This window comes from Canis lupus, chromosome 27 (genome assembly GCF_011100685.1).
Source record: "Canis lupus familiaris isolate Mischka breed German Shepherd chromosome 27, alternate assembly UU_Cfam_GSD_1.0, whole genome shotgun sequence".
Lineage (NCBI taxonomy): Eukaryota > Metazoa > Chordata > Mammalia > Carnivora > Canidae > Canis > Canis lupus.
This window is the reverse complement of record NC_049248.1, coordinates 44,445,886-44,463,184: the sequence shown is the minus strand read 5'-3', so window position 1 is coordinate 44,463,184 and position 17,299 is coordinate 44,445,886. Positions and strand designations below refer to the sequence as shown.

Below are 17,299 nucleotides of genomic sequence, written 5' to 3'. Positions count from 1 at the left end.
CACAACACTGCCTGATTTGTGGTAAGAGCTCAGAAAATGTTTTTGAAGTGAATCTGTTTCCCTATTTCATAGGCAAGGAAACTGAAACTCGGGGTAATTTGCCCAAGGTGGTCCTAACTATTAGGAGAACCAAATGAGATGAAGCTGTCAGCATCCATCTTGTGTTGGTTTTCAGTAAAACTCACCATCTGTAATTGCTGTGTTCTCATGCAACTTCTTAAAACTGGGAAATCTCCCATAAAAATGCACTAAAATGAGTTTTACCTTATATTTAAAAAGATTTTTATTTATTTATTTGAGAGAGAGAGAGAGTGCACAAGCTTCTGGGATCATGACCTGAACCAAAAGCAGATGTGTAACCAACTGAGCCACCCAGGCACCCCTTGATTTTATGTTTTTTTATTTTTATTTTTATTTATTTATGATAGTCCCACAGAGAGAGTGAGAGAGGGGCAGAGACACAGGCAGAGGGAGAAGCAGGCTCCATGCACCGGGAGCCCGACGTGGGATTCGATCCCGGGACTCCAGGATCGCACCCTGGGCCAAAGGCAGGCGCTAAACCGCTGCGCCACCCAGGGACCCCTGATTTTATGTTTTAAAGTAATTTCTACACTCTACGCGGTGCTTGAACTCACAACCCCGAGATCAGGAGTTGCATGCTCCACCAACCGAGTCAGCCGGGAGCCCCCAAAATGCTGTGAGCTCGATGAGGTAGGGGCAATACCCACTTTGTCTACCATGTATATACTCAGCATCCTAGCACAGGGCCTGGTGTAAAGTAAGTACTTCCTAAATATTTGTTTAAAAAAAATGAAACGTGTCCGTGTATGTCCAATTTAGGAAATTATTTTACAGTGGTTACCTCTGGAGTGGATGGGAAATATTTAATTTTATTTCCTTCTTTCTTTTTGGATTTTGTGCCTGTTACTTTTATCTCTCTCTCTCCTTTTTAAAAAGATTTTATTTACTTGCTCATGAGAGACACAGAAAGAGAGAGAGGCAGACACACAGGTAGAGGGAGAAGCAGGCTCCATGCGGGGAGCCCGATGTGGGACTCGACCCCAGGACCCTGGGATCACGACCTGAGCCGAAGGCAGACACTCAATCACTGAGCCACCCAGGTGCCCCCTTTTATCCCTTTTTTAATTTGAAAAGACGGATTCTCATCAACCATTCCCTCTTCTTTCTGAGCTGAGTTCTCAGAAGAGAACACAGACCTTTCCTCGGGCCACCCCACCCCTCCATATGAAACCCCTGGGGTCAGCAGTGATTTCTTCCGGATCAGAGGAAGGACTACTGGGGTCAGGACACCTGCACACGGTATGAAAACAGCCAAGGAAGACACGAAGTGACCTCTGAACCTTTTATTGGCCTCCTGCTCCTCAAAGGGTACCCTGTTTTGCTGCCTCAACGCCTCAGAATTTTGGTGTCGTTGGTCTCAGACACCACCTTGCCGTCCACGATCTTGCGGGTGGTGGTCTTCTGGATGGTATGCAAGGAGTTGCTGCTGTCCAGGGCGTCAGTAAGACTGTAACAGAAGCCCAAGCCCCGGTTATAAACAGCTCTGCAGAGTAGCAGGGAGTCAAGGAAAGGGTTGAAAAAGCCCTCCCGATCCCGGCCTTTATCTCCGTATTCTTTTGACTACTTCCTCCATAAAAGGGAAACCCAAGGCCAAACTCCATGTGTGCTCTAAGTATGGCCGGGGCAAGGCTTACTCTCTTCCCTTCTCTAGGGTTGGGGGGGCCTCTGCAACCGTTACTCCCTTGGAGATGCAGGAGCCCTCGCAGAGCTCCACCCCGGTGCTCAGAGGACCCCAGTGAACGGGCACGTGGTGGGGCTTACCAAAGGGGCTCTGGGGAGAAGCATCTCCCCGCCCCGGCTGGTGAGGGTGGGACGAGAGGCCCATTTACCTGAAGTCCTCCCCGTCTTCCAACAGGCGACGGTAGGTAGCAATCTCAGCCTCCAGCTTGACCTTGACGTTCAGCAGGGCCTCGTACTCCTGGGCCTGGCGCTGCCCCTCTGCCCGGGTCTGGGACAGCTCTGACTCCAGGTGCAGCAGGACCCCGTTGAGCTGCTCCATCTGCATCGCGTAGCGGGTCTCGACCTCCCTCAGGCTGTTCTCCAAGCTGGCCTTCTGTGGGGGCACAGGGAGGAGGATCGGGTGAGCCTCGCCATGGAGCGGAAGGATAGTCTCAGCAAGTTTTAGCAGAGCGGTCCGAGTCCCATGACGGCTCATCCCATCTCTTGGAAACTTGAGAACTTAGGGCGTGCCAGGTACTAGGGCCGTGGGTGGGAGCAGTGAGAAATGCAGAGAACCACTCTTTCTGAGCATAAGATTTATGAAGGAAGGGGTGGATTGGGCCGAGACGGGATTGGGTTTGGGCCGACAGAGGGCAGGGCCAGGGGGAGTTGGAGCTGGTGAAGTGAGGCTTACCAGGTTTCTCATGGAGTCCAGGTTGATCTCCAAGGACTGGGCGGTACGTCTCAGCTCCGTGAGGGTCATCTCAGCTTCTCCGATCTCAGCGGTCTGTGTGGTGACCACTGTGGTGCTCTCCTCGATCTGCAGGGTGGGTATAGTCCTCAGGTCCCCCCTCCTTCGCCTCCCTCCCACAGCCTCAGGCCTCTGTGTCTAGCCGGGCACCCAGCCCTTCCCCTCGTGCACCTGCTGAGACCAGTACTTGTCCAGCTCCTCCCGGTTCTTCTGAGCCAGCTCGTCATACTGGGCCCGGATATCTGCCATGATCTTGCTGAGGTCCTGAGATTTGGGGGCGTCCAACTCCACCGTCAACCCAGAGTTGGCGATTTGGTTTTGTAGACCCTTTACTTCCTAAAGGAGAGAGGATCAGAGTGAGGAGAGACTCGGGGTCAGAGCTCCGACAAGGCTCCTCTCCTGCAACTGTCCCTCGTGGGAGACCTGTGGGATCAGCTGGAGAAAGCAGCAGAGAAGATTCTTGGTTTTATACTCTGGGCGATGCCAATCCTGGGTTTTCTACTGCCGATGAATAAAATGCCACCCACTCTGCCCAAATCTATCACCTACAGGTGGTTTCTCTCCCTCACTTCACTCTGTCCCTCCATCTATCCTCCTTCCACAACCTCCTCCTTGTACATTCTTCCAGGAAGCCCTCTCAGCGCCACCTGCCCTCACTCCTCCAGCAGCCCTCACACGTGGTGCTGGCTGCTTCTATCTTTTGTCCTCTCCTCGCTCTCTCACCCATGTCCCCTTGACCCCATCACACTGCAATTCAGGTGACCGAGTATGGCAATGATCTGATTAAGGAGAGCCCGGGCTGGTAGTTCTAAACTTCTCTGCCAGCTACTTACAGGCAGGCGGCCTGTGCCATCTAGTGCCCTCCACCCCCGACTTGTTTGGCTTCCTCCTTCCCGGCCTGGCCAGGGGCCCCTGCTTGCCTCCTCGTGGTTCTTCTTCATGAAGAGCAGCTCCTCCTTGAGAGCCTCGATCTCTGTCTCTAGCTGCAGCCGAGTGACATTGGTGTCATCAATGACCTTGCGGAGCCCATGGATGTCGCTCTCCACGGACTGGCGCATGGCCAGCTCCGTCTCATACCTGGGGGCAGGGGGAGGGGAGGCGATCAGAGGGCCTCATTCTGACCCAGGACCTTCTCACTAGGCCATCTGAGAGCGCCCCTGGCCCCCGCAAACCAGCCGCCGGAGTCTGGATCAGGTGGTAATCCTCTGGGCAGCCTTCTCGGTTCTTGGGGGACAATGTTCGTAGACTGGGTTATATCCGTGAATAAATACATGGAGCCTAGCTCCTACCCACCCCGCTCTGACCAGAGCCAAAGATCCCGCTGTGAGCCCCCGCCTGAGTGGCCCAGCCGGCACCAGACGGTTCTTGGGGCCACCCCGGCCTCCCCAGCAGCCCCAGGCTTACTTGACGCGGAAGTCGTCAGCAGCGAGCCGGGCGTTGTCAATCTGCAGAACGATGCGGGCATTGTCCACGGCACTTGCAAAGATCTGGGGGATTGGGGAGAGGTGGCTCCGTGAAGGGGAAGTCAGTGATGGGGGCCGAGCCTGGCAGTGTTGTGTCTGAGTGGAAACTTCTCGATCCCAGGCATAGTCAGAGGTTCTCCTTGTGCACCCACCCCCTTCCACCTGTGCCCCCTCACACTGTCGCTCCTTTCCTGGGGCCCCAAATTCCAGAGTTCCCACCGGTCTCCCACCCCCCCTTCTCCGAGGCCCGCCTGCCCTGAAGTCAGTCAGTCCTCTCCTCGGCCCTCTCCTGGTATTTTTTTCCTAGTGCACCTGTTCACCTCCCCCCTGCTCGCCCCCATTGGCCCCTCCCACAGGTAGGCCTCCTGTTTACTCTTAGATGACTCAGCCTTAGCCACATCCGCTTAACCCTCCAATTGTCCTCTTTCAGGCAGAAGTCAGGTGTCCAGGTCCTCTTTCTGGGGCCTTATCTCCCGTCCCTCCCTCCGTGCCGCGGACTTCCTCTGCAAGACTCTCGCCCCTCCCCTTCTCCCCTTCGCCTGGGAAAGGGCCCTGCCATGCCCAGTCACCGCACTTGGAGTCCCTGTAACCGGCGTGCGTGTGCGGGGGAAGTCCAGGGCATGCACCCCCTCCTTGTGGAAGAGGGGCGGGGTGGAGATAGAAAGCAGGAAGGAGTCGGACACCCCACCCCATTAAAATTCCAATCCCTGGGGGAGGAGGAAGAAGCCGCCCACGTAACAGGGTATGCCAAGGCTCTGGGTTGGGGTGGCCCCCTTACCTGAGCCCTCAGGTCCTCGATGGTCTTGAAGTAATGCCCCCAGTCTCTGACCTGGGGGCCCTTCTTCTCCAGGTGTTCCCGGATTTTCATCTCCAGTCTCTGATTATCAGCCTCCAGGCTCCTCACCTTCTCCAGGTAGGAGGCCAGGCGGTCATTCAGGTCCTGCATGGTCTCCTTCTCGCCCTGGATGCCCCCTATGCCCGCCAGACCCCCGGCCATCCCCGCGGCCAAGCCCCCGGACCCCCAGCCGCCCCGGAAGCTGGTGGAGCGGGATACGGAGATCCGGGAGCCCGAGCCCCCTGCGCCTGCATAGACGCTGGCCGCACTGCTGCTGATGGGCCGGACCCGGTGGCTGGGCGCCTGCACGGAGCCCAGGGACCGGTAGTTGGAGGAGAAGGTGGAGCGGGCGGTGAAGCTCATGCTGCTCGGAGGGAGGGCCGGAGGGCGACTCGGGAGGCCAGGGCTCAGGCTCGGGCCAGGGACGGTGCAGCGTCCGCCACCGAAGTTATATCCTGGCAGGAGTGGGTGGGGACCGGCCCGGCAGGCCCCGCCCCCCCCCCCCCCCCCCAGGCTGGGCTGCAGGTGCACCGCGGGGGTATCGCGTCCGGGCCGCGCCTCCCCGGCCTCCCTCCCCCAGCACCCAACACCCTGGCACCCCGCACCCTGCAGCCAAGGCCGCCCTCCACCCCCCGCAGAGGCGGTGAGCAACCTGGACGGACCAGGGCAGCAGGTGGAGCCGGCCCTCCACGCGGAGTTTGGGGCAGGAAATAACGTCCTTAGATCCTCCTCCCCAGGGTACGGGAGGTCCCGGCACATTGGAATTTGGGGGTTTGGGGAGATGATAAGTGAGTGACGTCAGGTGCGAATCTCTGAACCATCCTCAGCCTGCAGCCCAAGTTCCCACCTGTGGAGAGCATCTGGGGGGGTCCTGGAGCCCCAGGAGTCGTGGGGAAGGAAAGTTTGGGGCTGGAAAGGAAGAGAAGCTCAACCCTGAGTCTCCCATCTGCCAGTCTACACCACGACCCCCGCCACACTCGGTTCTCAAACATACCCCCTTGCACCTGTTCATTAGCACGCACGCACCCACGCCCCATCGTAGCCATGTGTATTGTCAAACACCCACTCGGGGTCAGGTCACCCACCAAGTACGAACAGGTCGGTTCTCGGAATCCCCTCCCTCTTGGTCCCCTCCCCTCCCCTCCCCTTCCTTCCCCTCCCTTCCCCTCCCTTTCCAAGGAAGCCTGCCGTCAGCGGGACACTTGGTAATTTAAACGCCCGAACACTCTTCATTTCTAAACACGTGTGTGTCAGCCTTACCCACACCCTGGGGTCAACAAACACTTCCTGAGTGCTTTACAGTCCAACAAGTATTTATTGGGCACCTACTGTGTGTCAGACCCTCCTAGAGTTGCTGCTGGGAAAATAGCCCCAATAACAGAGGCTGAAATCCATCAAGGGATCGCAGGGGGTCCCACACGGTGTAGGGTCAGCCCTTGTGGCCAGCCCCCTCCCCATCCTTACTAGGATTTTTCTGCAGGTGTCCCCCCCCCCTCCTGCCTCTCCTCCCTGGACCTCAAGCCTGTCCCCCAGGACCTAGGTAGGTAAAAAGGATGGGAGCAAAGAAGTTCCCACTGCTCCGTCTGGGGCCAGTGGCCATCCCCAGCCGAGTGAACCTGGGGAATCCTGAGGTACAGGGCCTTCTGGTCTGTCACCGCGAGCAGCCCGTTTGTCCAGCAGGGCCTGACCTGGTCCACTCGGCTCTGCTCTTTGCTCTGGAGTGGACCTATTGATTCTTATCGAGCTGCCAGCTGAACTGAAGAGATTGGGGGCAGCCGTGAGGGCAGGCCTGGGGGAGGAAGGGATAGAGCCGGGCCAGGGGACCGGCCGGGGAGGCACAGCTCAGATGTGGGGCTTGGCCCTGGTTCTCCCGGGCCTGCCCTTTGGCTGAGGAAAGCCCTGCAATGTGGGAGCCGGCCAGGGGCGCACCAGGGCCTGCGAAGGCTAAGAGGCAAATGGGTGCAAAGTAGCAGGCAAATAGGCGCCCGCTCGCTTTGCATGGCAGGCTTCTGGGGCATGAGAGGTGCCAGCCCTTCAAGGGTTCCTCCTGCCTTCACCTTCGCCTTCCCCCGCTGGGTTCCAGAACCGTCGTGTTGTGCAGACTTGTACGGTACCTTACACAGATTAAACGTGTGGTGTGTTGCCTTGGCTGTTTTTGCTAAGCTTCGGGTCAGCCAACTTGGACTCTAGGCCGGCTGTGTGACCTTGGGGAAGTCACCTCACTCTAAACTTCGGTTTCCTCACTCGTACAGGGAGAATAATAAAGCCCATCCACCCAGTCTATCTCCTTGAGTGCCGGTGGGTGTGAGTGTTATCACTCCTCCATGAGACGAATAAATACCAGTTACTTACTGCAGAGTAGTAAGTCCTCCACACGTCCAGGAGGGCCGAGGTGGGGCGACGATTTAATTGTAAAGTGGTTCAATGATAAGAGGTCTAAGTCACTTAAGACCCTTGGGGGACTTTAAATTCCACCAGGGATCAGGCCCAGATCCCAGGATTCTTAACCAAACTCCTGCCCAGATACTTCTTTGATCCCTACCCCATCCCAACTGCTCAGGACCTTTTGGGGCCGGAGGGGGAGAGCAGCCAGCTGGGTCTTATCTCCCATAGCTGATGTCTATGGCCACATTCCTGACCTGTTGCAGCATCGGGCAAATACCAGCCTCGGGCTTCTAGCACCGGCTGGCCTGCCCTTTCCTGCCCCTTCCAGACTGCCGGGTGATTCAGAGCCCTTTCACTCCGAGGGGGGTGAGGGGGGTGGGGGGGAGTTTCGGCTGCAGATTCCCAGCGCTGGGGCCGCGGAGTGGAGTCCAGCGGTGGCCGGGAGGGAAGGGGAACAGGCGTCCAAGCGGGAGGGCCCTGGGAGCCTGGGCAGGAGGTGGCCTGCTGAGACAAAGTCTGGAGTACAGAGGCCGCCTCTAAGGGGGGATTGCATTCTGGCGTCGTTCCGCTGAGGGGGAGCGGGAACCTGAGAGGCAAGTTTATCTCCTGAGTAAGCTCCGAGATGACCCTGATAAGGGGTCAGCCCTTTCCTCCCCCTTCCCACATTCTCCATCCGAGGGGGAGGGGGAGGGCCGGGGCTAACAGCCGGGCCAGCTAGCCGGTGGGTTTAGGGGTGGGGATTAGGGATGGGGAGGGTCTGGGCCCTGGCAGCCCTCCAGGGTTTGCTTCATCATTTAGGCTGGAAATGACCTACTGGGCCCTGAGGAGGGAGGTGTCTAGAATAGCAGCTGAGGTGTGAGGGCGGGGGTCTGTGGCCCAAACAAGGAGGGCAAAATATCCTTCCATCCTCCGGAAGGACTGGGGAGGACTTCAGAAGGGACTTCCCCCAGGCGTGAGTGAGTGTTGGAGGAAGGGAGAGGAACCTCCCCGCGGTGGGGAGGTTGGAGGCGGTGAGGTGGGTGCAGGGAGCGGGTCCTGGGAGGCTCCCCTCAGCTCCCCTCGCTGCTGCCACCGAGAGAGCCCAGAGCTGCAGAGGAACCAAGGGAGGACGAGGAGCACGGGGCAGAGGGGGACTCCCTGAGGCCCAGCCCTGCATCTGCCATGTAGGGGGAATCTCTGTCAACGATTTTGATTTAAACAATTAAGGAAATAGGGGGTGCTGGGAGAGGCCGGGGCGCCAGCAAGTGCAGGCTGTGGAGGCAGGTGGGGTGGTGGGGCCTGCAGCTGGGGTGGGCGTAGGACTGAATCTGAATCTCTCAAGACTTTGAGACTCTTCTGGAGACATCCCTGGCCCGTTTGGAGGCCGTGGTGCTGCTGTCCAGTGTGGAGTCAGGGAGGGTTTCTGAGGGTTTGGGCCAGACCCTTTTCCCCGGGGCTGGGAGGGTCAAAGAATGCTCTAGCACTTGTGTATCATTGCTTTGGTTGGGTTAGTCCCCATGGAAAAAGAAGGAAAGATCAGCACTGACCACCACGTGGCCGCCCAGAAATCTCCAGTGCTGAGGCTCAGAGAAGGTTCCAGTCTGGCCATCCTACAAGACCCCCCGAGCTCCCTGGGCCCTCCTGCAGCCTTTTCTGGCAACGTCCACTCTCATCCACCAGGGATGCCCTCTCTTACTCTTATGACCTCTTCCCCTTTGTCCCTGGCGCTGCTGGTCTCTCCTCAGGACAACCCCGATACCCCGATGCCATCCTCCACCCTGTTACCTTTTTCCAATTGACTGAAAAGTAAGTGGGGCAAGGGGACGAGCATGGCCCTTGGTGTCGAAAGACCTGGGTTGAAGGTCCCACTGCTGGCTGAGTGATCTTGGGTGAATGCACTTGTCTTGGTGTCCTTGGTAGAATAAAAATAATAGTTGTATCTACTCCAAGAGCTTTCACGCGGACCCAATGGGACAATCTTCCTGGACAAACTTTGACAACTGAGAAGCTGGTCAATTCCTCTCTTGTCTGGTTGCCTATTTACTCCCCCCCCGCCCCCCAATTTTGCCCTCACTGCCCTCTAGTCTTCTGCTCCCTGCTCACCACTCTTTCCTTTCAACCTGGGCACAGGGTAGGGGCAGCTCTGAGTCTACAGAAAAGGAGATAGCACGGAGAAGCAGGGTGGCTGAGGACCTGTCTCAGAATCATCCTGTCAGTGGTCATATCTCCATTAGTCTGTCTCTCATTGGCTTTGGACTTGGTGGATCTACTGGTGGTGTCTGGGGGGAACTCTCCTGTGAGCAGCTAGAAACACAAGGCTACAGCTTGGGAGGGGCATGGGGCAGGGGATTCGACTGGCACAGCTAAGGCTAGCCCTTAGGGCCTTTGCACAAACTGGGGGAAAAAGTCACCATTGTCCTTGTTTCCTTGGCCTGTGCACTGACCAATCTGCACAGTCAGATGTGGTGGCCGTGTCTGGGGCCCCCCACCTAGAGGCTTTGGGGAAAACCCTGGCATGGATGAGAAGACCTATGGAGAAGGATCGTGGGCAAGAAGTGGGCAGAGACCTAAGGCAAGAAGAGGAGGAAGAGACAGAGGGAAAAGAGAGAGAAAGGGGAAGAGGCCCCGATTCTTGCCAGTTCCCAGGAAGGGACCACGAGAGAGAGGCCACGAGAACCAAGGAGAAGGGGTTTCTAGGAGGCGTCACGGAGGCCGAGGGCAGGAAGAGCACCGCCGGAAGGTGACAAGGTGACGGGGATTGGGAGCAGGCGGTGAAGGACGGGGGAGCGAGTGGTTAGTGGAGAAGTAGAGGCAGAGTGTAGACTTTCAGGGAAGGAAAGGAGAAAATGGGGTGATCAGCTGTTGTAGAAGCAACGTAGCTGGAAGGCTTCCTCGGGATGGTCAGCCGAGCCAGGCTGGTCAATGATTGCACAAGCGGTAACAATAAAATGTGGTTGGTGCGATGCCAGGGCGATTCCGGGGAACAATGGAAGCATCCAGCACAACGGCTAACCCTGCCTGAGAGCCCGCAGGAAGTGACATTCAAGGTGAAAGGTGATAGTACGAGTAGGTGGCATTGCTGGGACTTGGTGTGTGTCGCTTCTACACGCTCTTGACTCTCCATCAGTGGAAGAGGGGACAGGACGGAGGAGGCTACGCCCCAGGGCCCCAGGCGGTGCTACGAGGCCTCCCACCCGGCGGGAAGGTCCCCGCGGAGGTTACCCAGCGCAGCCTGGTGGTGACACCAAGTACCCAAGAAACGGTCTCTACCGTGGGAGACCTGTCACTGGGAGATGCGAGGGACGTAGGGGTGGCAACCCAGGGCCTAGGCTTAGGGGCAGGGGGCTGCAGGGCCGAGGGGGGAAGCAGAGGCCCCCGGGAGAGCTCCGGGGAGGGCCCAGGGAGCTGACAAGGAGGATGACAGCCGCTGTATGGAAACAAGGGAGCGCGAGGTGTGGCTCCTCAGAGAGGGGGTGTCAGAGTTTGGGTCCGAGCGGGTGGCAGCCACGGGTGGCCGAGGCTGCTGAAAATCACGGAGCTCAGGACCTCAAGGAAAACAGGTGGGAAGAGGGCTTGGATTTTGGAATCAGCGAGACCGGAGATGTCTCCTTGAGCAGCCTCGATCCCGGGGCGCCCCGGCTAGCGGCCTCTCTGAGCTGCGGGGTCCTCATCTGCTGCTGCGGGAAGCAAGCGCGCCGGCAGGACGTGGAGCGCAGCAGGTGCTTCTCACCGGTGCTCCCCTGCTTCCGTCTCTGGGTGTTCCACCTGCAGGGAGGCTCAAGCCTCTAGGGGGGTTCAGTTCCAGAGCCAGCTGGGAAGGCGGAGATAAACACGAATAATCATCATAATCAAGGAGATCGTTATTAGAGGGGACAGATAATTGAGGAAACAGCTTAGAGCGTGAGAGGTGCTATGGTAAGTTCTGAAGTGTTATTGAGGGACCCCTGGGGTGCTCAGCGGTTGAGCCTGCCTTTGGCTCAAGGCATCACCCCGGGGTCCCGGGATCGAGTCCCACGTCGGGCCCCTTGCATGGAGCCTGCTTCTCCCTCTGCCTGTGTGTCTGCCTCTCTCTCTCTGTGTGTCTCTTGTGAATAAGTAAATAAAATCTTAAAAAATATATATTATTGGAAGAGAGAGTGCTTCATCCGTTCACCAAGTGTAAGGCACCTACCGTATGCCAGGCATGTTCTGGGTTCTGGGGTCACAGGGAAGAAGAGCCAGAGGAGCTGGCTGTTCCGTTGAGCTCAGAGTTGGTGTTGCAGGATGGGCGTCCTGGAGAACCTCGGGAGGAGGGAATGCTCGGGCAGAGCTTCAGGAAATGAGGAAGAACTTGCTAGGGAGACCAGGGGGCCAAGGAGCGAACGGGCCGTGTGACCTGTTACAGCACCTAGCACAGTACCCTCCTCGGAGTTTCAGGTCTGTGTCTCCTGCTAGTCACTGGGTATTATCCCCTCTTGGAGCTTTCAAAGTCATCTTAAGCTTATCAGATCTGGAGCCCTGGCTGGCTCGGTTGGTAGGACATGTGACTCTTGATCTTGGGGTTGTGAGTTCAAGCCCCACTCTGGGCCTAGAGATTGCCTACAAACAAAACAAAATTGGAAGCACCACACACTTATCAGATCTAAGGCTGAACCTATGATCTTTTGGCATCTGTTTTTTTTTTTTTTTCCTGTTTTTTAGCAATTCAAAATTTTGAGGTATAATTTGCATACAGTAACAGTCACTTTTTTTTAAGGTATAGAATTCCTCTAGTTTATTATTTTTTAAAAAGATTTTATTTATTTATCCATGAGAGACACAGAGAGAGGCGGAGACACAGGCAGAGGGAGGAGCAGGCTCCACGCAGGGAGCCCGACGTGGGACTCGATCCTGGGACACGGGGGTCAAGACCTAAGCTGAAGGCAGACACTCAACCACTGAGCCCCCCAGGCGTCCCTAATTCTTTGAGTTTTGACAAAGGAATACAGTTGTAAAATTGCCACCGTGAGTCAAGGTATAAAACATTTTAATTATCTCAAAATGTCCCACTGTGTTCATTTATCACATATTCCTCACCTCCCCCCCAACCTCCAGCTCTGGCAAGCCCTCATCTATTCTCTGTCCCCATAGTTTTTCCTTTTTCAGAACGCCCTATAAATTGGATCACGCAGCACGTAGGCTTTTGTCTCCGGCTTCCTTCACTGGGCATAATGCTTTGTGATTCATCCATGATACTGCGCATATCTATAGTTTGTTCCTTTTTACTGCTGTAGAGTATTACACCCCGTGGAGGTTCCATAATTCGTTTATCCATTCACCAGTACGTGGATATTAACCTGTTTCCAGTTTTTAGAATGAATTATGAGTACAGCTGTTACACACATGGATGTATATAGGTTTTTGTGTAAATCTATGTTTTCATTTCTCTTGGATAAAATACCCAGGAGTGGAATGGGTAGGTTGTATGATAAGTATATGTCTAACTTTGTAAGAAAATGCCGAATTGTTTTCTAAAGTAGTTGTACCATTTTGTATTCCCATCAGTAATGTATGGGAATTTGTTGCTTTGGATCCTGTACATATTTTGTATCATCTGTCCTTTTTTTTTTTTTTTTTTTTTTTAGTGATAGCTTTTCTGATGGGTGCATAATGGTATTTCATTGTGGTTTTAATTTGTATTTCCTAGTGACTAGTGATGTTGAACGTCTTTTCGTGGGTTTCTGTTGCTATCTGTATCTCTTCTTTGATGAGGTGTCCATTCAAATCTTTTACCCATTTAAAATATTACCCATTTAAAATACTGGATTTTTTTTATTATTAAAATTCGAATTTTCTATAGATCTGGATTTACATTCTCCATCATATATGTGATTTACAATTATTTTCTCTTAGTCTGTGATTGGCTTTCCATTCTCTTGACCTTGCCTTTTGAAGAGAAGTTATTAATTTTCAAGAAGTCCAATTTATCAAGTTTTTATCCTATGAATCATGGTTTGGTGCTGTATGTCTTTGCCTATCTGAAAGTCTCAAAGATCTTTCCTGGTTTTTTTTCCAGAAGTTTTATGGTTTTAGGTTTTCCGTTTTGGCCTGTGATTCATTTGAGTTAATGTGTTTGGCAAGTACTGTCTCCCAATCTGTAGCTTTTCTTTGTATTTTCTTAACAATCTTATTAGAACAGTTGAAGTTTTAATTTTGATAAAATTCCATTATTGAGTTTTTCTTTTAAGGTGTGTGTGTGTGTGTGTGTGTGTGTGTTTTGTGGTCAATCTAAGAAACCTTTACCTAACCCAAGATCACTAAGATTTTTTTCTTATGTTTTCTTCTAGAGGCTGTATAGTTTTGGATTTTATGTTTTGAGTTGATTCTTGCCCATGATGTATGGGTTAAAGTTAATTTTTTTTTTCTCCCACAAGGATGTCCAATTGTTCTAGCACTATTTGTTGAAAAGACTATCCTTTCTCCAGTGATTAACCTTGGTACCATTGTGTGAGTCTCTTTCTGGACTCTTATGTTCTATTGATGTATATATTTGTCCTTAGGCTGATACCTCACTGTCTTGATCACTATAACTTTATGGCAAGTCTTGAGACTAGAATCCAAGAATTTCTTCTTCTGCATCCAAATTTCTTCTTCTTTTTCAAGGTTGTTTTGGCTATTCTAGGCCCTTTGCCTTTTTGTGTAAATTTTTAGAATAATTTTGTCAGTTTTTATTTAAAAATTTACTGATATTTGCATTGAGACTGCATTAAACTTATAGATCAATTCAGAGAGAATTAACATCTTAACAATACGGAATCTTCCATTCCTTGAAGTTGGTATATCTCTCCATTCATATAGATATTTAATTTCTCTCATTAATGTTTTGTGGTCTTCAGCACAAAAATCTTGCACATGTTTTGTTTGATTGGAAGGTATTTTATGTTTTCAATCTGATTACAAGTGATATTGTGCTTTCTATTTCAGTTTCTGATTGATCATTGCTAGTATACAGAAATATAACTGATTTTTAAATGTTGATCATTTATCCTGCAAACTTGCTAAATTCTTTTATTAGTTCTAATGGCCTTTTGTATATTATTTAGGATTTTCTACATAGATTATCATTTCATTTGAGATAAAGACAGCTTTATTTCTTCTTTTCCGATCTGTATGACTTTTATTTATCTTTCTTGGCTCATTGCACTCACTAACACCTCCAGTACAATGCTGAATAGAAGTGGTGAGAGATAATGTCTGGAACATGTGGTACTCCTGATTACCTAGACCTTTGCACATGCAATGCCCTGTATCTAGATGTATTCTCTTTCCTTACTGCAGTCTTTTCTATTAATTTATCCTTCATATTTCAGTTCAAGTATTGTTTCTTCAGGGAAGTTTTCTTAATTCCTTCAAACTTAGGCCATACTCTTTTGCAATAGACTCTTATAGGATCATGTTTCTTTCATTAAAACAATTTATAGCAGTTTATATTTTTATCTTCATTAGTGTGATTATTAGGTTACCATCTTTCTCTCTAAGTAGATTGTAAGTTCCAGGGGCCTTGTCTGTTTTGCTCATCATTGTGTCTTTAGTGTCTGCACTTACCAGGTGATCAATAGGTATTTGCTGACTATATGGGGAGCCAATATGTAGCAGAAAAATGTAAGAAGCAGAAGATGAAGTGGGAAAGGTCAGCGAGGGCCAGGTCAAGGAGGGCCTTGTAGGCCACGAAGAGTTTGCCCTTCTCTGGTTCTCAACTTTATTTTTGCACCAGGTACACTGGGAAACATGTTATAAATGCAGGTGCTCAAGTGACACCCGCCACCTGTGGAATAATACTCTTTGGTATCAGGGTCTGGGTTTCCATTTATTTAATTTTAATTTTAATTTTTTTAAGATTTATTTATTTATTTGAGAGAGAGAGAGAGAGAGAGGAAGAAAGAGAGAGAGAGAGGGAGAAAGAATCTCAAGTAGACTCCCCACTGAGTGTGGAGCCCAATGTGGGGCTTGATCTCATGCCCCTGAGAAAACCACCTGAGCCAAACCCGAGTCAGATGCTTAACTGACTGCACCACCCAGGTGCCCCGTGCCTCCATTTATATCAAGTTCCCCAGGGATGCACCGAAGGCTAAGGGCTACTGTTTTAGGATCTGGAGAGACACTGAAGCTTGAAGCAGGAAAGAGTCATGATCATTTTACCTTTTGGGAAGACTATTCTGGCTGGATGTCTTGGAAGGTGTGAAGAGACAAGATTGGAGATTACTGCAATCATCTAGGCAAGTGATAATGAATGCCTCAGTTAAGGGAGAATCACTGGAAATACAGCGAGGAACATACATTCAAGGGAAATTTAGAAGTTAGAGTTGCAGGTCTTGGTATCTAATGGGATGTATAAGGAACAAAGAAGTAAGAATTCCAACAATGATAACTAACAATTACTGAGCACCTATGATGTGCCAGGCACAGTTTTACATGCTTTATACGTATCATGATCTAGCTTCAAAACAATCAATGAGGCAGATTGTAGCAGCATCCCTGGGCCTTCAAGTGACTCCTAGATTTCTCACTTTGGAAGGGGTGATGCTGTCCATCAGATGGGAATTATGAGAGGAAGTGAAGCCAGGAGGGTGGTGTTATAGAATGACTTCAGTTTGGAACCTACTGGTTTTGAGACTTGGGTGAGACATCCAGGTGGTGATTAGAAACACAGTTCTGCAGCTCTCCTGAGAGTCTGGGAGCCACCATCCCGGACGTGGATGGGGTTGGCCAGAAGAAAAGAGGTTGAGGCTGAGGCTCTCAGTCTGGCTTCTGTGGTTGGGTTTCCATGAACCAACCATGTTGAGTACATGAACCTCTTGAGTTATGTGGGAGATGCTGGCAATCTGTGACCATGCCGAAGGCGTGTGGGTGGCCCACCAAAAAGATAAAGGACAACAGATACAAGTGGTAGGCAGATAGAGAGGATTCAAGAATGAAGATTGGAAAGGAATGGCTCCAGGGATAGTAAGAAATTTAGAAGGAGGTATCAGGAGCCCAAGGAAATAGTCTTTCAAGAAAGATGGAGTCATCGGTGGTGTCCAGTCCAAAATTATAGGTAGGTCAGATAAGAGAAGACTTAAAAAGAGTCCATCAAATTCAGCTATTAGTTGATCATTAGTGGATTTTAAAAAAATATTTTATTTATTTATTTATTTATTTATTTATTTATTTATTTATTTATTTATTTTAGAGATAGAGACAGAGAGCACTTGAGTGGGGTGGAGGATGGGTGACAGGGAGAGGCAGAGGGAGAGGAGAGAGAGAATTTCAAGCAGACTCCCCGAGGAGGAACAGAGCACGACGCAGGGCTCAATCTCACGACCCTGAGATCACGATCTAAGCCAAAATAAAGAGTCAGGAGCTCCAAGTGACTGCGCCACCCAAACGCCCCTGATGGTTTGTGGTTTCAATGATTTCCATGGCTGGCGGCTGGGGTGGAGCAGGCAGGGTGAGGTGAGAATTGAGAGTGACTGTGACCTCTTTTTTTTGAGAAGCTTGATTGTGGAGAGAGAGGTGTCAAGGGTCAAGGATGATTTCCCTCCACTCTCCCTTCCCTCTTTTCTTCCTCTCTTTCTTTTTTCAAGGAGGAAAGACTTGCATATGGATACAGGAAGTGGGGAGAAATCCCATGGCAGTGGGAGTAGCAGGACCGAGGGCGAAGCCACTTGATGGGACAAGGTTGGGGGGGGTGTTGAGAGTGTGGGTGGAAGGCCTGGCCCTGAGCACCGGGAGTGCCACCTCCAAGAAGGAGTTAAGGGTGGGAATGCATTCAGATAACAGGTGAGGGGAGCATTAAGAGGGGATGCCAGCCATGGAGCCCCTTCAGGCACTGGGAGTTCATGGGTCCCCGTCCCCAGCAGAGGGGGAGGTGTGAGGATGTGTCTTTCCAGCCCAGGAGACGCCCTCTTCTGCTCTGACACCCTCACTGCCTTTTCCTTAGCCTGGGACACCTTCCTCCTTCTGTTCTGCCTTGTCCTCCTCCAGGAAGCCTTCCTGGGTTGACAGCCCCCCTGCCCCTCCCAGCAGCTGGCGCCCCAGCACAGAGGCCAAAAGCTCCCCCGGGTTCAGTATCTGCCTTTCTGTGTCTGGCCCGCGGAGAGAGAAAGCACCGGGGAGCAGGAGGGTGGGGATGAGAAGCCTTGTGGTTCT

General features: G+C 52.1%; 1 protein-coding gene across 1 annotated transcript; it reads right to left on the bottom strand.

Moving 5' to 3' along the window:
- Window positions 1–1,349: 1,349 nt before the first annotated feature.
- Window positions 1,350–5,235, bottom strand: KRT18 (keratin 18). The gene is given in 7 exon segments (NM_001346040.1): window positions 1,350–1,528; window positions 1,911–2,134; window positions 2,435–2,560; window positions 2,663–2,827; window positions 3,412–3,568; window positions 3,896–3,978; window positions 4,733–5,235. Coding segments are annotated over 7 exon segments (1,296 nt in total). The 5' UTR covers window positions 5,153–5,235; the 3' UTR covers window positions 1,350–1,407.
- Window positions 5,236–17,299: the final 12,064 nt, after the last annotated feature.